The sequence below is a fragment of the Lissotriton vulgaris genome, chromosome 8 (assembly GCF_964263255.1).
Source record: "Lissotriton vulgaris chromosome 8, aLisVul1.2, whole genome shotgun sequence".
Classification (NCBI taxonomy): Eukaryota; Metazoa; Chordata; class Amphibia; order Caudata; family Salamandridae; genus Lissotriton; species Lissotriton vulgaris.
Genome location: NC_141696.1, coordinates 824,744,914 through 824,762,562, shown reverse-complemented (window position 1 = coordinate 824,762,562; position 17,649 = coordinate 824,744,914). Strand labels below are relative to the sequence as shown.

The 17,649-nt window shown below is 47.6% G+C and overlaps 1 protein-coding gene across 1 annotated transcript in view; it reads right to left on the bottom strand.

Annotated features, from left to right (window-relative positions):
• Positions 1-17,649, bottom strand: part of LONRF2 (LON peptidase N-terminal domain and ring finger 2) — a 309,292-nt gene that overhangs the window by 44,543 nt on the left and 247,100 nt on the right. Inside the window, exon 10 of the mRNA XM_086934724.1 lies at positions 2,416-2,578. Within this exon, the coding sequence (XP_086790850.1) occupies positions 2,416-2,578 (163 nt within the window). The remainder of the gene's footprint in view (positions 1-2,415; positions 2,579-17,649) is intronic.

Sequence of the window (17,649 nt, the reverse complement as noted above, 5' to 3'; positions counted from 1 at the left end):
GCGTAAATTGGGGGTGAAACCGTTGTAGGCTGTCCTAAAAGTTTATGATGCTAAATGTATTTCTCTAGTTATTAGCTGACTTATGGGGCATTAAAAATGTAAAGTTGCTGCAAGTGGCAGAGGACAAGTTTTTGAAAACTATTTTATCGGTCTCCCAATCGACCCCCGGTTATATTGTCCATCAGGAATGTGGGGTGGAATATCTGGAAGATTGAATAGCTATAGCACCGCTTTTAAAATGGATTACAGTTTGGCTGAACCCCGAACTGGAGTTGAACCACGAGGTGCTGAGGGATTGTTTAGCCCTTGAGTACAGTAATTCCATCCCATGGCTGAATTATGTCAAAAAACTAGCTGATATCCTAGGTCGTCCAGAACTGTTTGTTCAACCGTCTAAATTAGTCAAGGGGGACATGAAATGGGTAAAAGATACATATAAGCTCAACAAGGGTCTGGACAGAGAAGAAAAGGAATTGATGAAACCAACTGTAAAGGCTCATCAGTTATTAATAAACTCTAGTGAATTAGAACTAGATCTGAAAACAGTCAATAATGCTAATCATAGATCTTTGCTGACTAAGTTCAGGGTGAATACATTTCACCATCTTCTTACTAAACGCCAAGGGTGGACAAAGGTGATAGACCTGGAGTTCAGTCCCTGTGACGGATTCTCCATTATGGACACCATGCACTTTACGTTTTTTTGTAAATATTTTAACTTAATACGAAAAAAGTTCATTCTACCTCTAATTAAAGAAAAAGGGTTTAGACAAGCCAAACCGGCCCTCATGCACCTTCAGCTGTTGTCCAACATTTGGGTAATTTTTAACGTAGCGAACTATTTGACAATAGCTATGAGATTAGGGGAAAAAATTAAGTGGACTAATTGTAAATAGTGGATTTTAGGATCCGTATCGGAATGTTCTGTTTTCTTCTTTTAAAATTGTGTTTTATTGTATAAAAATTACTGTTAGTGGATGTTTTTAAATATGATAATGTATTGTATGGATTGGTAGTTTTTAAAATCGTACTGTATTTTGGTCGTGACTATCGATGTTTGTATACTTTTATGGTTTTTGCTATGAACCGAATAAAGTACTTCTGAGTGACTGAGGTAGGAATGGAACCACCTTTTGGATCAAAACATCCATACTCCACTGAAGTATGGAATGGATCATGCTTGAAGCCTCTGCCACCCCTCTGCCCCTTATAGCCCTGGCAAAAACATTTACAATTGAAAAGCCTAGAGAGTAGCTTTATCGATGTATTGGAATTCGGGCCCAATGATAAAAACAGAACCAACAATCTCAAAGTTTGCACAGATCTATCAGACGGGTAGTATTAAGGAGTGAGTGGGAGGCCATAACCAAGAAGAATACTAATCACAATGAATGTGAGTAGCACAAACCAGTATGGAAAGACCCTACGTGAAAACGGTCATGTAAATTATCCTTTGTTTAAAATGATCCTAATTGGTGAGCTTTGCAATCACAGAGGCTCCCATGGAATCCCTACCTTATTCTTTCCCTCACACTTGTCTCATGTAGGACATCTATGTTTTCTGCAGTGCAATAAAGATAAACAATGTAGGGCAGCAAATTGTTGCAGAAGAGAGATTTTTGGACTACTACAGTAGACTGGAAGGGAGTATAAAAGCTTTAGGTGATATTAGTTCCTGGAGACTGAGCTATTAAACAGATTGCTCATGTCACTTTAAAGCAATTTATGCAGAAGAATATTTCCAGCTTAAAAGTGTGCATATAGGTTTTCATTATAATAAGAACGAACTTTCCACATTGCAAGAATTACACCATGCTCTAATTAAGCCATTATTATGGATCAATTGATACATTTCCTCAAGCATAACCCTTTTTCATTGGTCCCAAATGTGCACAGAAAACAGGCTTCCTTTCTTGAAACAAGTATTTCCTGAACGCATCGATACTGAAAAGCAAAGCTGATCCAGGATGTTATCATGCAGTCTCCATTTCGAATTAGAGCTTTACTTTCCTTACTGAATAAAAGAGATAACTGGGTTGTTCACACTGACATCTTTCCCATGTCAGGCAGAATGGAGTACTCAGAATGATACAATTCAAACTGTTTTATCAAAGTTGGCTGGCAAAGAGTTTAGGACTGCAGTTCGAGAGTATGGATTGCTTCACTCTCTGAAGATTTCGATGATGAGATTAAATGTTCAAAGCCCACACTAAGAGAATACTAAATATTTTTATGATTCCACCAGATCTGGAGAGTCTGTGGTGAACAGTTGTCGCACTTACATTTCTCTTCCACAGCAATACTTATAGATGTTACGGTCACACCCAAACATCTACACTTTCAGTCTCTCCTCCTCACATCAAGACAAATAAAACAATAACTGTTGCAGATGCCGCAAAGTGCTTTTCATTTTACCTTTCTATCTTCAAGATACTCGATATCCGCTGTGTTATAGCCATCTCTTTGACCATGGCTCAAGACTCTGAATCGACTCCGGCCGACAGTGTCAACAACAGAGCGTCCATCTGGGAAAAACTTTACATCCCTGACTTCCAACATACAGCCATAATCAGCAAACCTGAAAGGAGCAAATGAAACTTTAAGAACAGGAAAACAGTCAAATCACATTGCATTCAAGACAAAGGTATCAGCAAATTAATGTATTACTTACTCTGTATAGTCAGTTCTTCCCAAGAAGAGCAATGAATGAGTGCACATTTTTGTTTCCCAATTTTTCCTCAAGTTTACAGTCCTAAAATACCAGATTTGGCAGCTATAACACATGCTTAACCCCTTCGATGCTGATGACGAGCTCAGCTCATCATCAGCCACGGGGGGCGTGTGCGGATGACGAGCTGAACTCGTCATCTAACGCGGCTTTTTGAAAAAAGCCGCGTAGCGCAAAAATATGCGCCGCAGCGATGAGGTTAAATGGACCGTAGTTTATTTGCAAAATTATGTTATCATTGGATATTTCCTCCATCTACCCTTATCCGATCCACATTTTTAAAATCAGTTTTCATTTTCAGAATCACCATGTGCATTAGATCGCATCCACCACTACATCTCTTTTGGGGGTAAATTACTTGCTCCGGAATTATCTTTTTATATAATAATTTTAAATTTGTGTCATTCTTCCTGTAACCACAGAACCTTCACATCCTTTCACACTCGCATTATTATAACAAAGAAAATATTAGTAGTCAGTCAACTTGAGCATAAAATGATCAAGAAAGGCTTAAGTGAAAGATGAACATTTTGCAATCCCAACTCAATCCGTTTCCAATACTTTTTCAGGTTTTGACTTTCCACCACTTTATGAAGCAGATCTGCTTACAGCTGTCTATACTTTACCTTGTATATATGGGGCAGTATTAATCTGCAAATCTGTGTAAATTAGATCGAACTAGGTGAAAAAGTGATTCTTCTAATGGCGTTGTAGCTTAAAGGTTTGATCTACACACCTTAATGATTTTCGCCATCTTAGTTTATTTACATGTTGTTCCAAACTTTGTTGCTATTTTAGGGCCGTAGGCACTTTTGCATCTTTAACATTTTCGCAAAAAAATAAATGAAAGTTATTTATTATTCTGAACTCCAACTATATTGATTTATTAGTCTAAGAGTCACACTTATCTTCTCATTGATCACCCAGTAAGTTATTAACGTTGACCATAACTAAATGTAACAAAACATTTATATTATATTGATGAATACACATTAAGCTACCATATCACACCGACAAGAATTCTAGTAATACAGCAACAAAAAGGAGTAGTTTCTTACCTGTAACTCCAGTTCTGTAGTAGGGGTATCTCTGTTATAGTCATAATCTAGTGAATAGTCCCGCTCATTTGCGGGGACCCCGGAGCAATCAAAAATAATCTCTTAAACTGTCTTCTTTGCAGTACTGCATAAACACTTGAGAGAATTAAAGACAAATAATGCAGCCTATACATGCAAGGCTACACTGTCCAGTACTTCAACTAGAAAAGCAAGGATATTCCAAAAATATCCCACTTTAGACCGGTCTGCTAGGTTTAACCATGAAAAACACTTCCCCCTTCACCAAATCCTTGGAATGATAGAGAGGAAGGACAGGACAGACAAGCCCCCATAGGCTGCCATTAAGTGGCTTAAAAAGGGATACCGTGCCTTTAAGGAAACTTTCTAGAACTCTCCTGGTATCCCAGAATGCACAGCAACTCCCTCCACTTTCAGTTCTTTTTGGACGTGTATCAGCTAGACCTGTAGCATTCATCATTTCATCACTTTCTCCACCGAGGAGGAGGGCGGGCGCTTATGACTAGAACAGAGATACCCCTACTACAGAACTGGAGTTACAGGTAAGAAACTATTCCTTCTGTAGTAGGGGATCTCTGTGTATATTCATAATCTAGTGAATAGAATGGCAAGCCCATCCAAAAACAACCCGGCAGTGGAGAAAAAGACAACACCACTATTATGCGAACAGATTTCGCAGCGAAGCCTGTCCGACCTGAGCATCTGCCCTGGCATCAGAGTCCAGACAGTAATGTTTAGCAAAGGTATGGACCGACTTCCAAGTGGCAGCCTTGCAGATTTCTGTAATGGGAACATTACGAAGTAAAGCAGTTGTGGCCGCTTTGCCCCAGGTGGAATGAGCCTTAGGCTTACCCCCTAAGGTCTTATTCACTTTCTGATAACAAAGCTGGATACACGACACAATCCACCTAGAGATAGATTGCTTCGAAGTAGCCAGACCAGTCCTAACCGACCCATAGTTGACAAACAATTGGTTGGACCTGCGAATGTCTTTAGTCTTATCCAGATAGAATTTTAACACCCTTCTAACATCCAGGGAATGAAGAGACCTTTCCGCTGGAGTAGAAGGATTCTGGAAAAAAGTAGGTAAAGTTATAGTCTGATTAACATGAAAATCAGAAATCACCTTGGGAAGGAACTTAGGGTGAGTACGTATAACAACCGTAGCAGCATGAAACACAGTATAAGGTTCTTGGCAACACAATGCCTGAATCTCACTCACCCTGCGGGCCGATGTAATGGCCACGATGGAACGCCGCCTTCCAAGACAGGTGCTGCATAGAAGCCTTATGAATAGGCTCGAAAGGTTCCTTCATCAGTCTGGACAATACCACATTCAGTTCCCATGCCGGTGAAGGAAGTCGAACAGGAGGGAACACCTTCTTCAATCCTTCCAAAAAATCCTTAATCACAGGGTTCTGGAAGAAGGACGTCTGTGAAGGACATTTTCTGTAAGCAGTCAATGCAGTCAGATGAACCTTAATGGAATGGAAATTAAGGCAAGACTAAGCCAGATGCAGAAGGTATGGAAGGATGACATCCTCCTTGCAGGTCGTAGGATCATAGTTCTTAGACATGCACCAGCTGCAGAATCTCTTCAATTTATAAGCATAAGAGGTCCTAGTAGACGGCCTCTTAGCCTCCTTCAATATGTCCATGCAATCCTCAGGAAAATATAAGTGGCCATTTTGCACTATCGCAGGAGGTTGGGGTGCACCATCTGCCCCCGAACTTCGTGAGAAGGTCTGGCCGATGCGGCAGCCGCCGATGAGGCAGGATCGAGCGATGAAGCAGATCCGTGAACCACCACAGCCTGGGCCATTCCGAGACTGGGCCAGCTTGATGAGCAGCGCCGGAATCAGGGGAATGGGCGGAAAAGCGTACAGAAAGCTGTTCGACCAGTTGATCCATAACGCGTTCCCCAGCGTCCCCGGTTGGTAATACCTCGAGGCGAAGTCGCGGCATTTACTGTTTTCGGCGGTGGCGAACAGATCCACGTCTGGAGTGCCCCACACGGCGAAGATGTCTACGAGCACTTCGCCGTTTATGACCCACTCGTGGTTTTCTTGCAGCAGCTTGCTGAAGGCGTCCGCCTGAACATTCTGTACACCGGGCGGATGAGTCGCCGTTATCGTCAATCCTCTGGCTAGCAGCCAGTGCAAGATCGCCTGCGCCTCCTGCGACAGTGTGCGCGATCTCGAGCCCCCCTGCTTGTTGAGGTAATACATTGTGATCGTATTGTCCGTCTGTCCAAGCAAGGAGCTGGTCTGGAAGGACGGAAGAAAGGCCTTCAGTGCCAAGTGAACAGCTCTGAGTTCCAAGAAATTGATGTGATACGTGGACTCCGCCGGAGACCACTGTCCTTGGATATGTAGATGGTCTGAGTAGATTCTCTGCCGAGCACCACCATCTCAGGGACTGTTGGGCGTGAAGAGACAGCTGAATCCGGCCGTCCCAACACCCTTTCCTCTGGTCCCACGGATCCTCCAAGCATGCCTGTAGCGGCCTCATGTGTAGGCGCACGTGTGGAATGAGGAAGATACAAGATATCGATCCCAGTAGATAAGACACCGTCCTCGCTGTTGTAGATGGAGTAGCTATGAGAGCCTGAGCCTTCCGAAGGATGGATAAGCGACTCTCCTCCGAAGCAGACATGCTTGCCGACAACGTATTGATGGAGGCTCCCAAGTACTGTAGGCACTGCGCAGGAATCGGGACAGACTTGGACAGATTTATGTGCAACCCCAGACTGTTCAGCAGGACGGCCGTCCTGTTTAAGTGCAACTGTGCTTCCTGGAAGGTGGAGGCTTTGATCAACCAATCGTCCAGGTACGGGTATACAAACACCTTGTTCTTTCTCAGGTGCGCTGCTACCACAGCCATGCATTTTGAAAAAGTTCTGGGTGCAGACTTCAGTCCCAACGGTAGTACGGTGTACTAATAATGATTGGTGCCGACTAGGAAGTGCAGGAATTTCCGATGTTTCCGTGCAATGGGCACATGGAAGTACGCATCTCGCAGATCTATCGCGCACAGCCAGTCTCCCCTCTGCAGCTGAGGATAGATCTGGTGCAAGGACAGCATGCGAAACTTCTCCCTGCGAATCCACTTGTTTGCTTGTCGCAAATCCAGAATGGGCCTGAACTCTTTCTTGTCCTTCTTCTGTACTAGGAGGAAGCGTGAGTAAAGACCCTTTCCCCTTTGAGACAAAGGGATGTCTTCTATTGCCCTTTTTCTTAACAGGGTATCGGCCTCCGCCTGGAGCTCCTGCAGTCGGAACTGTGAGCCGACCCGTGGAATGCTAGAGGCGGGCTGGTGAAACGAAGACTGTATCCATTGCAAACAATATTCAGCACCCACTTGTCCTGAGTAATGTTTCTCCACTCGGTCAGGTAATGTTGAATGCTTCCCCCCCACCGGAGCGGGTAACGGATGAAGGTAAAGTAACAGCTCAGTGCCTAGACCCGGCCGGGCCTTTGGTCGCGGATGAAGCCTGCTGACCACCACGGCCCCTCTGGCGCTTTTGGAACGGGCGCCGCTCGAACTGCTGCTGTTGCTGCTATTTTTGTTGTCCAGCCTGGCGACCCTGCCCTCTACCTTGTGCCTGTACCGTCTCTGGAACAAGCGGAAGGTCTTCTTCTGTTCCTTCGGCTTCTCCAATTCGACAGCCGTCAAGGTCTCCGCCTCCGGGCCATCTCCTCGTCTGCGTGTTTACCAAACAGGGTCTCACCAAAGAAGGGTAGATTGGCCATCCTCTGCTGCGCCTCGGGCTTCAAGGACGTCAGACGCAGCCAGGCGTGGCGACTCAGGTTGACCCCATGGCAGTATCCGTGCGCTGCCAGGAGGGAGGAATCCGCAGCGGAACTGATCACCTGGTTGGAGACCATCAGCCCTTCATTAAGGATTTCTTGGAAATCTTCCCTAGCCTCCTGTGGAAGACGTTCCACGAACCGTGTTAGGGACTCCCAGAGGGACGGATCATAACTCCCCAACAAGGCCGCGGCACTCGCGGCCTTCATAGATGTGGCTGCCGTCCCGCAAACCTTCCTGCTTGCCGAATCCGTCCAGCGACTCTCCTTGTCAGGAGGCACTGTCGATGATAGGGTGGTTGCATGCTGCTTCCTCGCCGCCGTCACAATCACCGAATCCGGCGCAGGGTCCAAGCGAAGGAACGCCAGATCCGTATCAGGGGCCCGATACTTCTTTTGCAGCCTGGAAGGCGCTGCTTTAGTAACCGCAGGGGTGAGGAAGAGCTCCATGGCGGGTTCCACTAACCCTGGTACCAACGATAACAACGGACGAGACAATTGTTTCTTGTGAAGGGTCTCAAAAATGACGGAAGTCAAGGGCGTGGGCGTAGTGAGCGTGATGCCCAACTTAGCCGCTCCTCGCAGCAACACTTCCTGGAAGGAGACAATATTGTCTATCGGGGACACCCTCGTCCGAGGGGAGTCCGATAGGGTCGGCGAGTAATCCCTGGCACTGGACGAGTCCGTGTGGCAGGATCTAGATCTGTCCCTCCTATGGCGTCTTCTGGACATTGTAGAGGAGAGATGGCGACTCCTGGACCTATCTCTCCGCCGTGAGCGAGACCTCGATCTCCACGGTTTTGGGTGGTCTGCAGGCCGGAAAGGAGGGCATTGTGGAGGCCGAGCCGGGAGCCTAGGCTGTGGAAGCCCCGTAGGCGGAGTCGGCAAATGAGGCAGCGAGGTAGACCTCGGCGGAGCCGGTGGAGGAGGACGGTGAGGAGGAACCGGAGGTAGTGGAGGCGTAGGAGGTTGTGGAGGAGGAGTCTGGGTCCGTGGAGGAGGACCCACGGGTAAAGGAGGCGGCGTAGGCGACCTCGGTTTGGTGGGCGAGTAGACTTGAGAGTACTCCGAGTCCAGAGACCGTTCCACTCTTCTTTCCTTCTTCTTCTGACCAGAGGGGGGCGATCTAGAGGCCCTCTCCCTCGTGGGCGAGCGACGGCGCCGCAGCGACCGCGTGCTCGCTGAAGCTGGGGACTCCATCCTAGTCCGTCTAGTCTTCCTCCTCGACGCTGAGCGTCCCTTCGACGTCGATGAACGTCTCCTTGACGCCGTCGAAAGTAGTCTCGACGCCGCCGAAAGTCGTCTCGACGTCGATGGGCGTCTCCTCGACGACGAGCGGTGTCTCGACGTCGATCGTCGTCTCCTCGACGACGGTGATCTCCTCGGCGTCGAAGACCTCCGTCTCGATGCTGATCTTCGTCTCGACGTCGCAGACTTACGTGTCGACGTCGACTGTGACCGGCGGTGTCGCCTCGACAGCGAGCGCCGGCGTCTTGACCCCTCTTGACATCGATGATAGCTCGACGACGAACCAGTGCTCGACGTCGACCTCTATGTCAGTCCCCTCGACGTCGAGCGTCGACGTCGCTTCGACCCGGAGAGACGGAGAACAGACTGTGGTCATTCCCTTAGAACGCCGACGTCGAGGCTACCGACGGAGACCGGTGGCGTTTTCTGGCCTTTTCTTTACTGGAGAGCCCCCCAGAGGCCGACGCACAGGCAGAGGAAGGAGCCACTTCATGCCCAGACCCACCTTGTCCTTGCTGCCTTGTCAGCTCCAAGCCTTGGAGCCTGGTCTTCTCCCTGTCCTTGAGGGTTCTTTTAGGAAACTGCAGACAGATGTCACACTCCTCAGGAACATGAGAAGAAGGCAGGCCCAGGATGCAAACCCTGTGAGGATCCGATTTTGCCTTTTTCCTGGAGCACTCAGAATATTTATCAAATAATGCAGGGTTTTTTGATAAAAGAAACAGCCAAAACAGCGGAGAAACTCCAGTCAGATGTAGACAAGGCAAAAACATGTTGAGGGAACACACCAACACTTTAAAAGTGCACAATTTTGAAATAAACCCCAAAAAAGGGAGAGCTCAATGCTCCAGGGTCCTGCTAGCAGGAGCCGTAAAAAAAAAACTGAAAGTGGAGGGAGTTACTGAATATGCTACTTACCAGTATGCATCTGTTCTTGGCATGTAGGGCTGCTAACATTCATATCTTAGCATTAGATCGCCGCCTAGTGTTGGGTCCGGATGATCGCACATTGTTGTCCTGGAAGAGTCTTCGAAGTATCCTGAGATAGGTGGCTCCTCCCCTGGACTACAGTGCGCATGGGCATCGGCTCCATCCTCAGATTGTTTTTCGCCATTGTGGCAGAGGATAGAGTGAAAAGTATAAAGGATGTCCATGCTAATGATTGAATACAATAGTATATCTGCAGCTGCGACAGGCACCGGGGAGGAGGGTGGGCGATATGAATGTTAGCAGCCCTACATGCCAAGAACAGATGCATACTGGTAAGTAGCATATTCAGTTCGAGGCATGTGGGCTGCTAAATTCATATCTTAGCATAGAATACATAGCAGTCCCTCCATCAGCGGCGGTTGCCCGTGCCAGCTGCAGAAACCTGAAAAAGTGTCTTGAGAACAGCCTGTCCTACAGCTGCTTGCTGTTTGGAATGTACATCAACACAGTAGTGTTTTGTAAAGGTATGTGGTGTAGTCCACGTGGCTGCTCTGCAAATGTCCTCTAGAGGAATGTTTCCTAGGAAAGCCATGGATGCCCCCAATTTGCGTGTGGAGTGCGCCTTTGGGGGTATTGTTAAAGTGCGCTTGGCTTTTTGATAACAGATTTGAATGCACTTAACAATCCATCTGGCTATTCCTGCTTTGGAAATGGGGTTGCCTTTGTGTTGTGGTGAGAAGGCAACAAAGAGTTGTTTTGTTTTCCTAAAGTGTTGTGTCCTGTCTATGTAGTACATCAACGCCCGCCGTACGTCTAACGTATGGAGCATTCTTTCCGCCACTGTTTGTGGGTTTTGGAAGAATGCCGGCAAGTCGATAGTTTGGTTGAGATGAAAATGTGACACCACCTTTGGAAGGAATTTGGGGTTAGTACGTAGCACTACCCTATTTGGATGAATCTGAATGAATGGCTCCTGGATTGTGAGCGCTTGTAGCTCACTAACACGCCTTAGTGACGAAATAGCAATTAGGAAAGCTACTTTCCACGTTAGGAATTGCAGTTCACACGAGTGCAGTGGCTCAAATGGTGGTCCCATCAGTCTGGTGAGGACCACATTGAGGTTCCACACCGGAGCTGGCGGTGTTCTTGGGGGGAATGACTCGTTTCAGACCTTCAAGAAACGCTTTAATGGCAGGCACCCTGAAGACCGAGAGATGCTGCCTGTTTTGAAGGTAAGCTGCGATGGCGGATAGATGTATCCGAATAGAAGTGAACGCTAGTTTGCACTTGTAAAGGTGTAACAGATAGCAAATAATGTTAGGGATAGATGCATCTAGCGGGTTTATGACATTGTCTGCACAGTAAATGACAAAACGCTTCCATTTTGCGGCATAGCATGCTCTGGTTGACGGTTTCCTCGCCTCCTTGATGATGTTCATGCATTCAGGAGGTAGGTTGAGGTATCCAAACTCTAAGACTTCAGGAGCCAGATCGCTAGGTTGAGCTGTTGCGGATCTGGATGCTGAATATCTCCATGGTTCTGCGTCAAAAGTCTGGGCGTGAGGCGCAGTCTTTGGTGCGGTACCACTGAGAGTTCGAGGAACGTGGTGTACCAGGCCTGGCGCGCCCACGTTGGAGCAACTAGGATTAGTGTCATCGAGTGTTGCCTTAGTTTTCTCGCCACCAGTGGTATCAGAGGTGTCGGGGGGAAAAGCGTACGCAAATTTGCCTGACCAGTTCATCCATATCGCATTGCCCTGTGATTGCGGGTGTGGGAACCTGGCGGCGAAGCTTTGGCATTTTGCGTTCTCCCTTGTGGCGAACAGGTCTATTTCTGGATGACCCCACTTTTGGAAGTACGGCTGGAGTACTGATGGATGTATCTCCCACTCGTGCATTTGATGGCTGTATCTGCTGAGCAGATCCGCCATCTGATTGTCCTTCCCTGGGAGGTGTTCTGCCATGAGGAAGATGTTCCTCTGAATGGCCCACTTCCACATGCTCTGAGCCAGATGAGACAGCTGCGGTGAGTGGGTTCCCCCCTGCTTTTGGATGTAGTACATCGCGGTCATGTTGTCCGTCCGGACTAACACCACTTTGTTGCACAGATGTACAATGAAGGACTTGAGCGCCATGAAGATCGCCATCAGTTCTAGATAGTTGATGTGCATCTTGTTGCTGCGTCGTCCATAGTCCCTGCACCGTGTAAGTGAGCAGATGAGCTCCCCATCCCTGGAGAGATGCGTCCGCCGTCAGGATAACTTGTGGCACTGGCTCCTGGAACAGTCGGCCCTTGCAAAGGTTGTGTGGAGTCCACCAATGCAGAGAGTTGTATGCCCGACTGGTAACCAACACTAGGTCTGTTAATTGTCCCTGAGCCTGTGTCCACTGGTTTGCTAAGCACTCCTGGAGCGGGCGCATATGCAACCGTGCGTGAGGGACTATGAAGATGCAGGAGGCCATCATGCCTATCAACTGCATGAACACTCGTGCTGGAAGTGAGTGTTTCGGTCTGAACTTTTGGATTAGAGACTGCATGCTGTCTATCCTGACCTGGTTTGGTTGCGCCTTGGCCGTCAGGGTATTGATTGTCGCACCCAGAAACTGTCGGACATGTGCCGGCTGAAGGTGTGACTTTGGGTAATTCAACGAGAAACCCAGGTCGTGAAGGAGGTGAATGGTAGTCGACATGTCCGCGGCGCACTGTTGTTCCGACCTGGCTTGAACGAGCCAGTCGTCTAGGTAGGGGTAGACATGGATGTTCTGCCTCCTGAGGTGCGCTGCCACTGTCGCCAGGAAATTGGTAAACACCCTTGGGGCTGTGGTGACTCCGAAGGGTAGGACTTTGAACTGATAATGCGTGCCTTGGATAGTGAACCTGAGGTACTTTCTGTGGGACGGGTGTAGGGGAATGTGGAAATAAGCATCCTTGAGGTCTAAGGTTGCTAGGAAGTCCCCATTGTTTAACATGGGAAGAATCTGTTGCAGTGTAAGCATATGGAAATGCTCTGACAGTATATACAGATTGAGGGGACGGAGATCCAGAATTGGTCTGAGCGATCCGTCCTTCTTTGGAATGAGGAAGTACAGTGAATATACCCCTGTGCCTTCCTCCCCCACTGGCACGAGCTCGATTGCTCCTTTTTGCAGCATCACCACCACTTCCTGCTGCAATAAGTGCAAGTGCTCTGCGGACATAGGTCTTTGCCTTGGTGGAATGTTGGGTGGAGTGGATTTTAACTCTAGACAATAACCGTACTGGATAAGTTGTCGCACCCACCTGTCTGTGGTGATGTTGATCCAGACGGGCAGGAACTGCTGTAGTCTCCCCCCGACAGGTGTTAAGTGGTTGGGGGGCAGTGACAGTGAGTCACTGATTGCTTGGGGCAGAGGAGCGTGTATTGTTGTTCCCTCTGCCGCGTCCTTTGTTGCTGTTTCCCCTGTAGCCCCTCTTGCTCTGTTTGGGGTACGAGGATTGTGCTCCACCCCTAGGGAACTGTGACTGCTGACCCATCTGTCCTCTGGTGACTCCACGGGCACCTGAGCGACGAAAATTATTGCCACGAAACTGCTGTGATTGTAGGGCCCCCATAGATTTAGCAGTTTCGGTGTCTTTTTTAATTTTTTCTAGGGTGGTGTCAACATCTGGACCAAACAGTCTATCAGGATTGACTGGTTGATTAAGTATGGTTGTTTGGATGTCAGGTTTAAACCCCGATATGCGGAGCCACGCCTGTCGTCTCAGCATGACACTGGTGTTAATAGCCCTAGCGGCTGTGTCCGCGGCATCAAGTGCACACTTTATGGCCGCATTGGAGATCAGTTGTCCTTCCTGTATAACCATTTTGGTGCCCTCTTGAAACTGCGGAGGCAGGTGTTGCACAATTTGCTCTAGTGTGTCGTAATGTGATCTATCATAACGTGCCAGTAGTGCCTGTGTATTTGCAATGCGCCAGAGATTTGCAGCTTGCGCAGCCACTCTTTTGCCTCCTGCCTCTAGCACTTTGGACTCCTTATCCGGGGGAGGAGCTTCACCCGTTGTCTGGGAGTTGGCCCTTTTACAGGCATTTGCGACCACCAGGGAGTCAAGCGGCAACTGTCCCCGAATGTATGCAGGGTCTGCAGGCGCTGGTCTGTACTTTTTTTCAATACGTGGATTGACCACCCTCGCCCTGGTAGGCTCTTTAAAGATGTTCGCAGCATGCTTGAGGACCCCTTTGAGCATAGGCAGTGTCTTCACAGTTCTTTCCGAGACTGAAAAGGTGTCGAATAGAAAGTCTTCTTCAACTGGGTCAGCATGCATGTCCACATCATGATTAGCAGCTGCCCTCTCAATGAGTGCATGGAAACCTGCAGAATCCTCTGTCGGGGATGCACGTGTACTGAAAGCCTGTGGGTCTTGTCCCACATTTTGGGTGCCCTGGTCCCTAATGTCATCATATGAATCCAGTTGTGCGCCTGGTTCATTGACCGGGAAAGTGTATTGGTCATCTTCATCGTAGCCCTCACTTTCAGAGTGGTCTGGAGACGGTGTTGGGCTCCTTCTTGGAGTGGGCTGGATAGGTTCCATGAGGCCTGAGGCGTCCTGAGGAAACTTTTTCTTCTTCAGGGGGATGACGTAGGATTCCACCGGCTGCGAAGTGATCTTCCTCTTGTAAAGGGTTAGTCTGCCCGTTTCTGCATCTATGAAGCACTCCGAATCCTCTTCTGAGTCGAGTATTGGACCTGAAAGTGTCCCTGCCGTAGAAGATTCCGACTTCTTTGGCGTCGATTTTGATGAAAAGGCCTTCGGCGCCACTTTTGGCGGCAGAAGGAAGAGGAGTTTACTTGCAGGCTTGACCGGGACGTCTGTCGCCTTCTGCGGCGATGGCGCCGGCGCCGACGAAGCAGAGGCCTTCTCCCTAATTCTTTGTAGTGAAGAAGCAATGAGGGAGGCGTCGGAGACAGTGGTTTTTGGCACCGACGAGGTGGGTATGCCCTCGGATCCGACGTTCTGCTGGTATTTTTGAGGGTTGGTCGATGATGCCACGTCCGCCGACCCCGAGTCCTTGGACCGGTGCGCAGATGTCCCAGTCGGAGCCGGAGCTGTGTCGCTGGCTTTGGCGTGTTTTGTCGGCGCCGCCGCGCTTGTCTTGTGCGTGCCACCCTTTTTAGAGGATCTCTCCTCCGGCGCCGATTTCGACCCCGTGGAATCGCCAGATTTCTTCGACTTTTGTGGACCGGAGGTCGACGGAGTCGATGAGGCTGCAGGCTTATTCGTTTTTGTTGTAACGATCGCCATCTTAGGGACGCCTGAGTCCTTAAGTTTCGGTTTCGGGTCGGCCATTTTAGGTGTTGTCGATACCGTTGCTTTCAGTTTCGGTTTCGATACTTTCGGCGCAGCAAGTATGTCCGTGGCCGGGCCCGAAGGCGGAGCCTTGGCTTGCGCTACGGGGTCTTGGGGAAGGCCGACAGGCGATCCCGTGACCCGTTCTTTATGTCCGTAAACTTCGGGGCATAGCTCGTCCTCTGAGCTATCTTCCGCGGCCCCATAAACCCTTCGTCGTCCCCTACCTCGTCGACGTATTCAAGGCCTTGACCCACGACTCCGTCGTCGTCTTCCGGATCTGCCTCGACCTCCGTCTCGGGCGGGGAAATTTGAAGATGATGGCTCTGGTCCTCCTCATCTTGGTCATCAAAGATGTTTTCTGGATCCGGGGCCGCTTGATTGGCCACAAGGCGCACCGTGCGCCGAATGGTGAGAGTCTTCTTCGACCTGAAACTCGCACAAGCCCTGCAGTTTCCTTCGTCATGGTCTGGCGAAAGGCACTTGTTACAGACCGGGTGCACGTCTATATGTGGGTATTTGGACCCACAGAGCGGACAGAGTTTAAATGGGCTCCGCTCCATGTTGTAAAGTCGGTGTCGAGTCGCGATGAGAAGGCCTCGATGTCCGAAGAGTAGAAATACTCCGCTGATTCCGGCTCCGAGAGACGGAAGAACTCGAGACCGCGCGCAAACAATACCGACGTCAAGAACACACAGCCTTTTGGCCGTTTAAAGTTATGTTTTCTCGGTTCCGACAGAGAGACGTCGAGACCGCATCCGAACCCAATGGCGGAAAAAAACAATCTGAGGATGGAGCCGATGCCCATGCGCACTGTAGTCCAGGGGAGGAGCCACCTATCTCAGGATACTTCGAAGACTCTTCCAGGACAACAATGTGCGATCATCCGGACCCAACACTAGGCGGCGATCTAATGCTAAGATATGAATTTAGCAGCCCACATGCCTCGAACTGTACATTCTGGGATACCAGGAGAGTTCTGGAAAGTTTCCTTAAAGGCACGGTATCCCTTTTTAAGCCACATAATGGCAGCCTATGGGGGCTTGTCTGTCCTGTCCTTCCTCTCTATCATTCCAAGGATTTGGTGAAGGGGGAAGTGTTTTCCATGGTTAAACCTGGCAGACAGGTCTAAAGTGGGATATTTTTGGAATATCCTTGCATTTCTAGTTGAAGTACTGGACAGTGTAGCCTTGCATGTATAGGCTGCATTATTTGTCTTTAATTCTCTCTTAAGTGTTTATGCAGTACTGCAAAGAAAACAGCTTAAGAGATTATTTTTGATTGCTCCGGGGCCCCCGCACATGAGAGGGACTATTCACTAGATTATGACTAGACACAGAGATCCCCTACTACAGAAGACTGAGTAACACAGCTTAAACAATAATTAAGACATCTAACGATACCATCTACTTTTTGCTTTTAGGACCTGCAACTTTATGTGTAACACAAACAGTAAATTTAACAGCTAAATATAGGATATAGGAGACTACATAGCCAATTAGGGGAAAACGTGCTTTTTTAGAGCTTGGTAATCATGTTTACTTTTGACTGTACTAAATGTGGTGGGCGAGTGTGCATTGTGCAAGTGAAGTTTTAAGCAGAAAAGGGAAAAGTGCTATTATTTGGGGGGTAAATGATCCCACATATAACAATAAGACAGAAACCGGTTTAAAGCAATGGTCTTCCATTCACCTCTGTTTAAGCCACAAATATTTTTGCTTTTAGATTATTGCAGCTAGAATTTAGGGATCCATAATGGTTTCACAATTTTTCTAGTAAATATTTTTACAATTTACTATACGTTGTTTTTTAAAAAAACTATTTCAAATATAGTCTACTTCCGTTACTATCAACTATCTCTTCCTGTTCTTCTACTGATTAATACCTTGTCTGTAGTTTATTTTTACAACTTCTTTCTGCATAACTGTGCTAAGCCATTTTCAAATGTATTTTTTGCATGCTGACATTCAAAATAAAAAAATGTATTATTTTTGCTTGAAATTAAAAACCCTCCAATCAAACAGCTGCCCTGACCGATTCGATTAACAATGTACAGATGCCCTCAGTTTATTAAAAAACTAGAACAAAATATACACTTGTTTCTCCATGATTAAAATATTACGAAAAAAAAGTGTCTTTTGGTTTTGTAAACCTCATCATTTCAAGTTCCACATGTTTACGAGTATGTTCGTAGGGGGGGTTGAGATGAAAAAGATGAAGCTGTCAGCATTTTTCTCAGGAAATTGGATACACCTACATTGTTCGATAAAAAAAGAAATTGCTCCAACATACAGTCGAAAAAAGATTAAATCCATGGTAATCCATGTTCGACAATGATAATTTAGAAATCCAAAGTCCCATTTCTAAAAAGAAAAAAAAAACTTGATAAAATTGTGAATTTAGGAAGATTGTCCAGGCAACCTCTCCTTCAACTACAAAAATCACAGAATTGGAAAAAAACACAAACTTCTCTCTCATTATATTTAGAAGGAGCCTGCATTATTACAGACTAATCTCAGGATTGCATTCTCA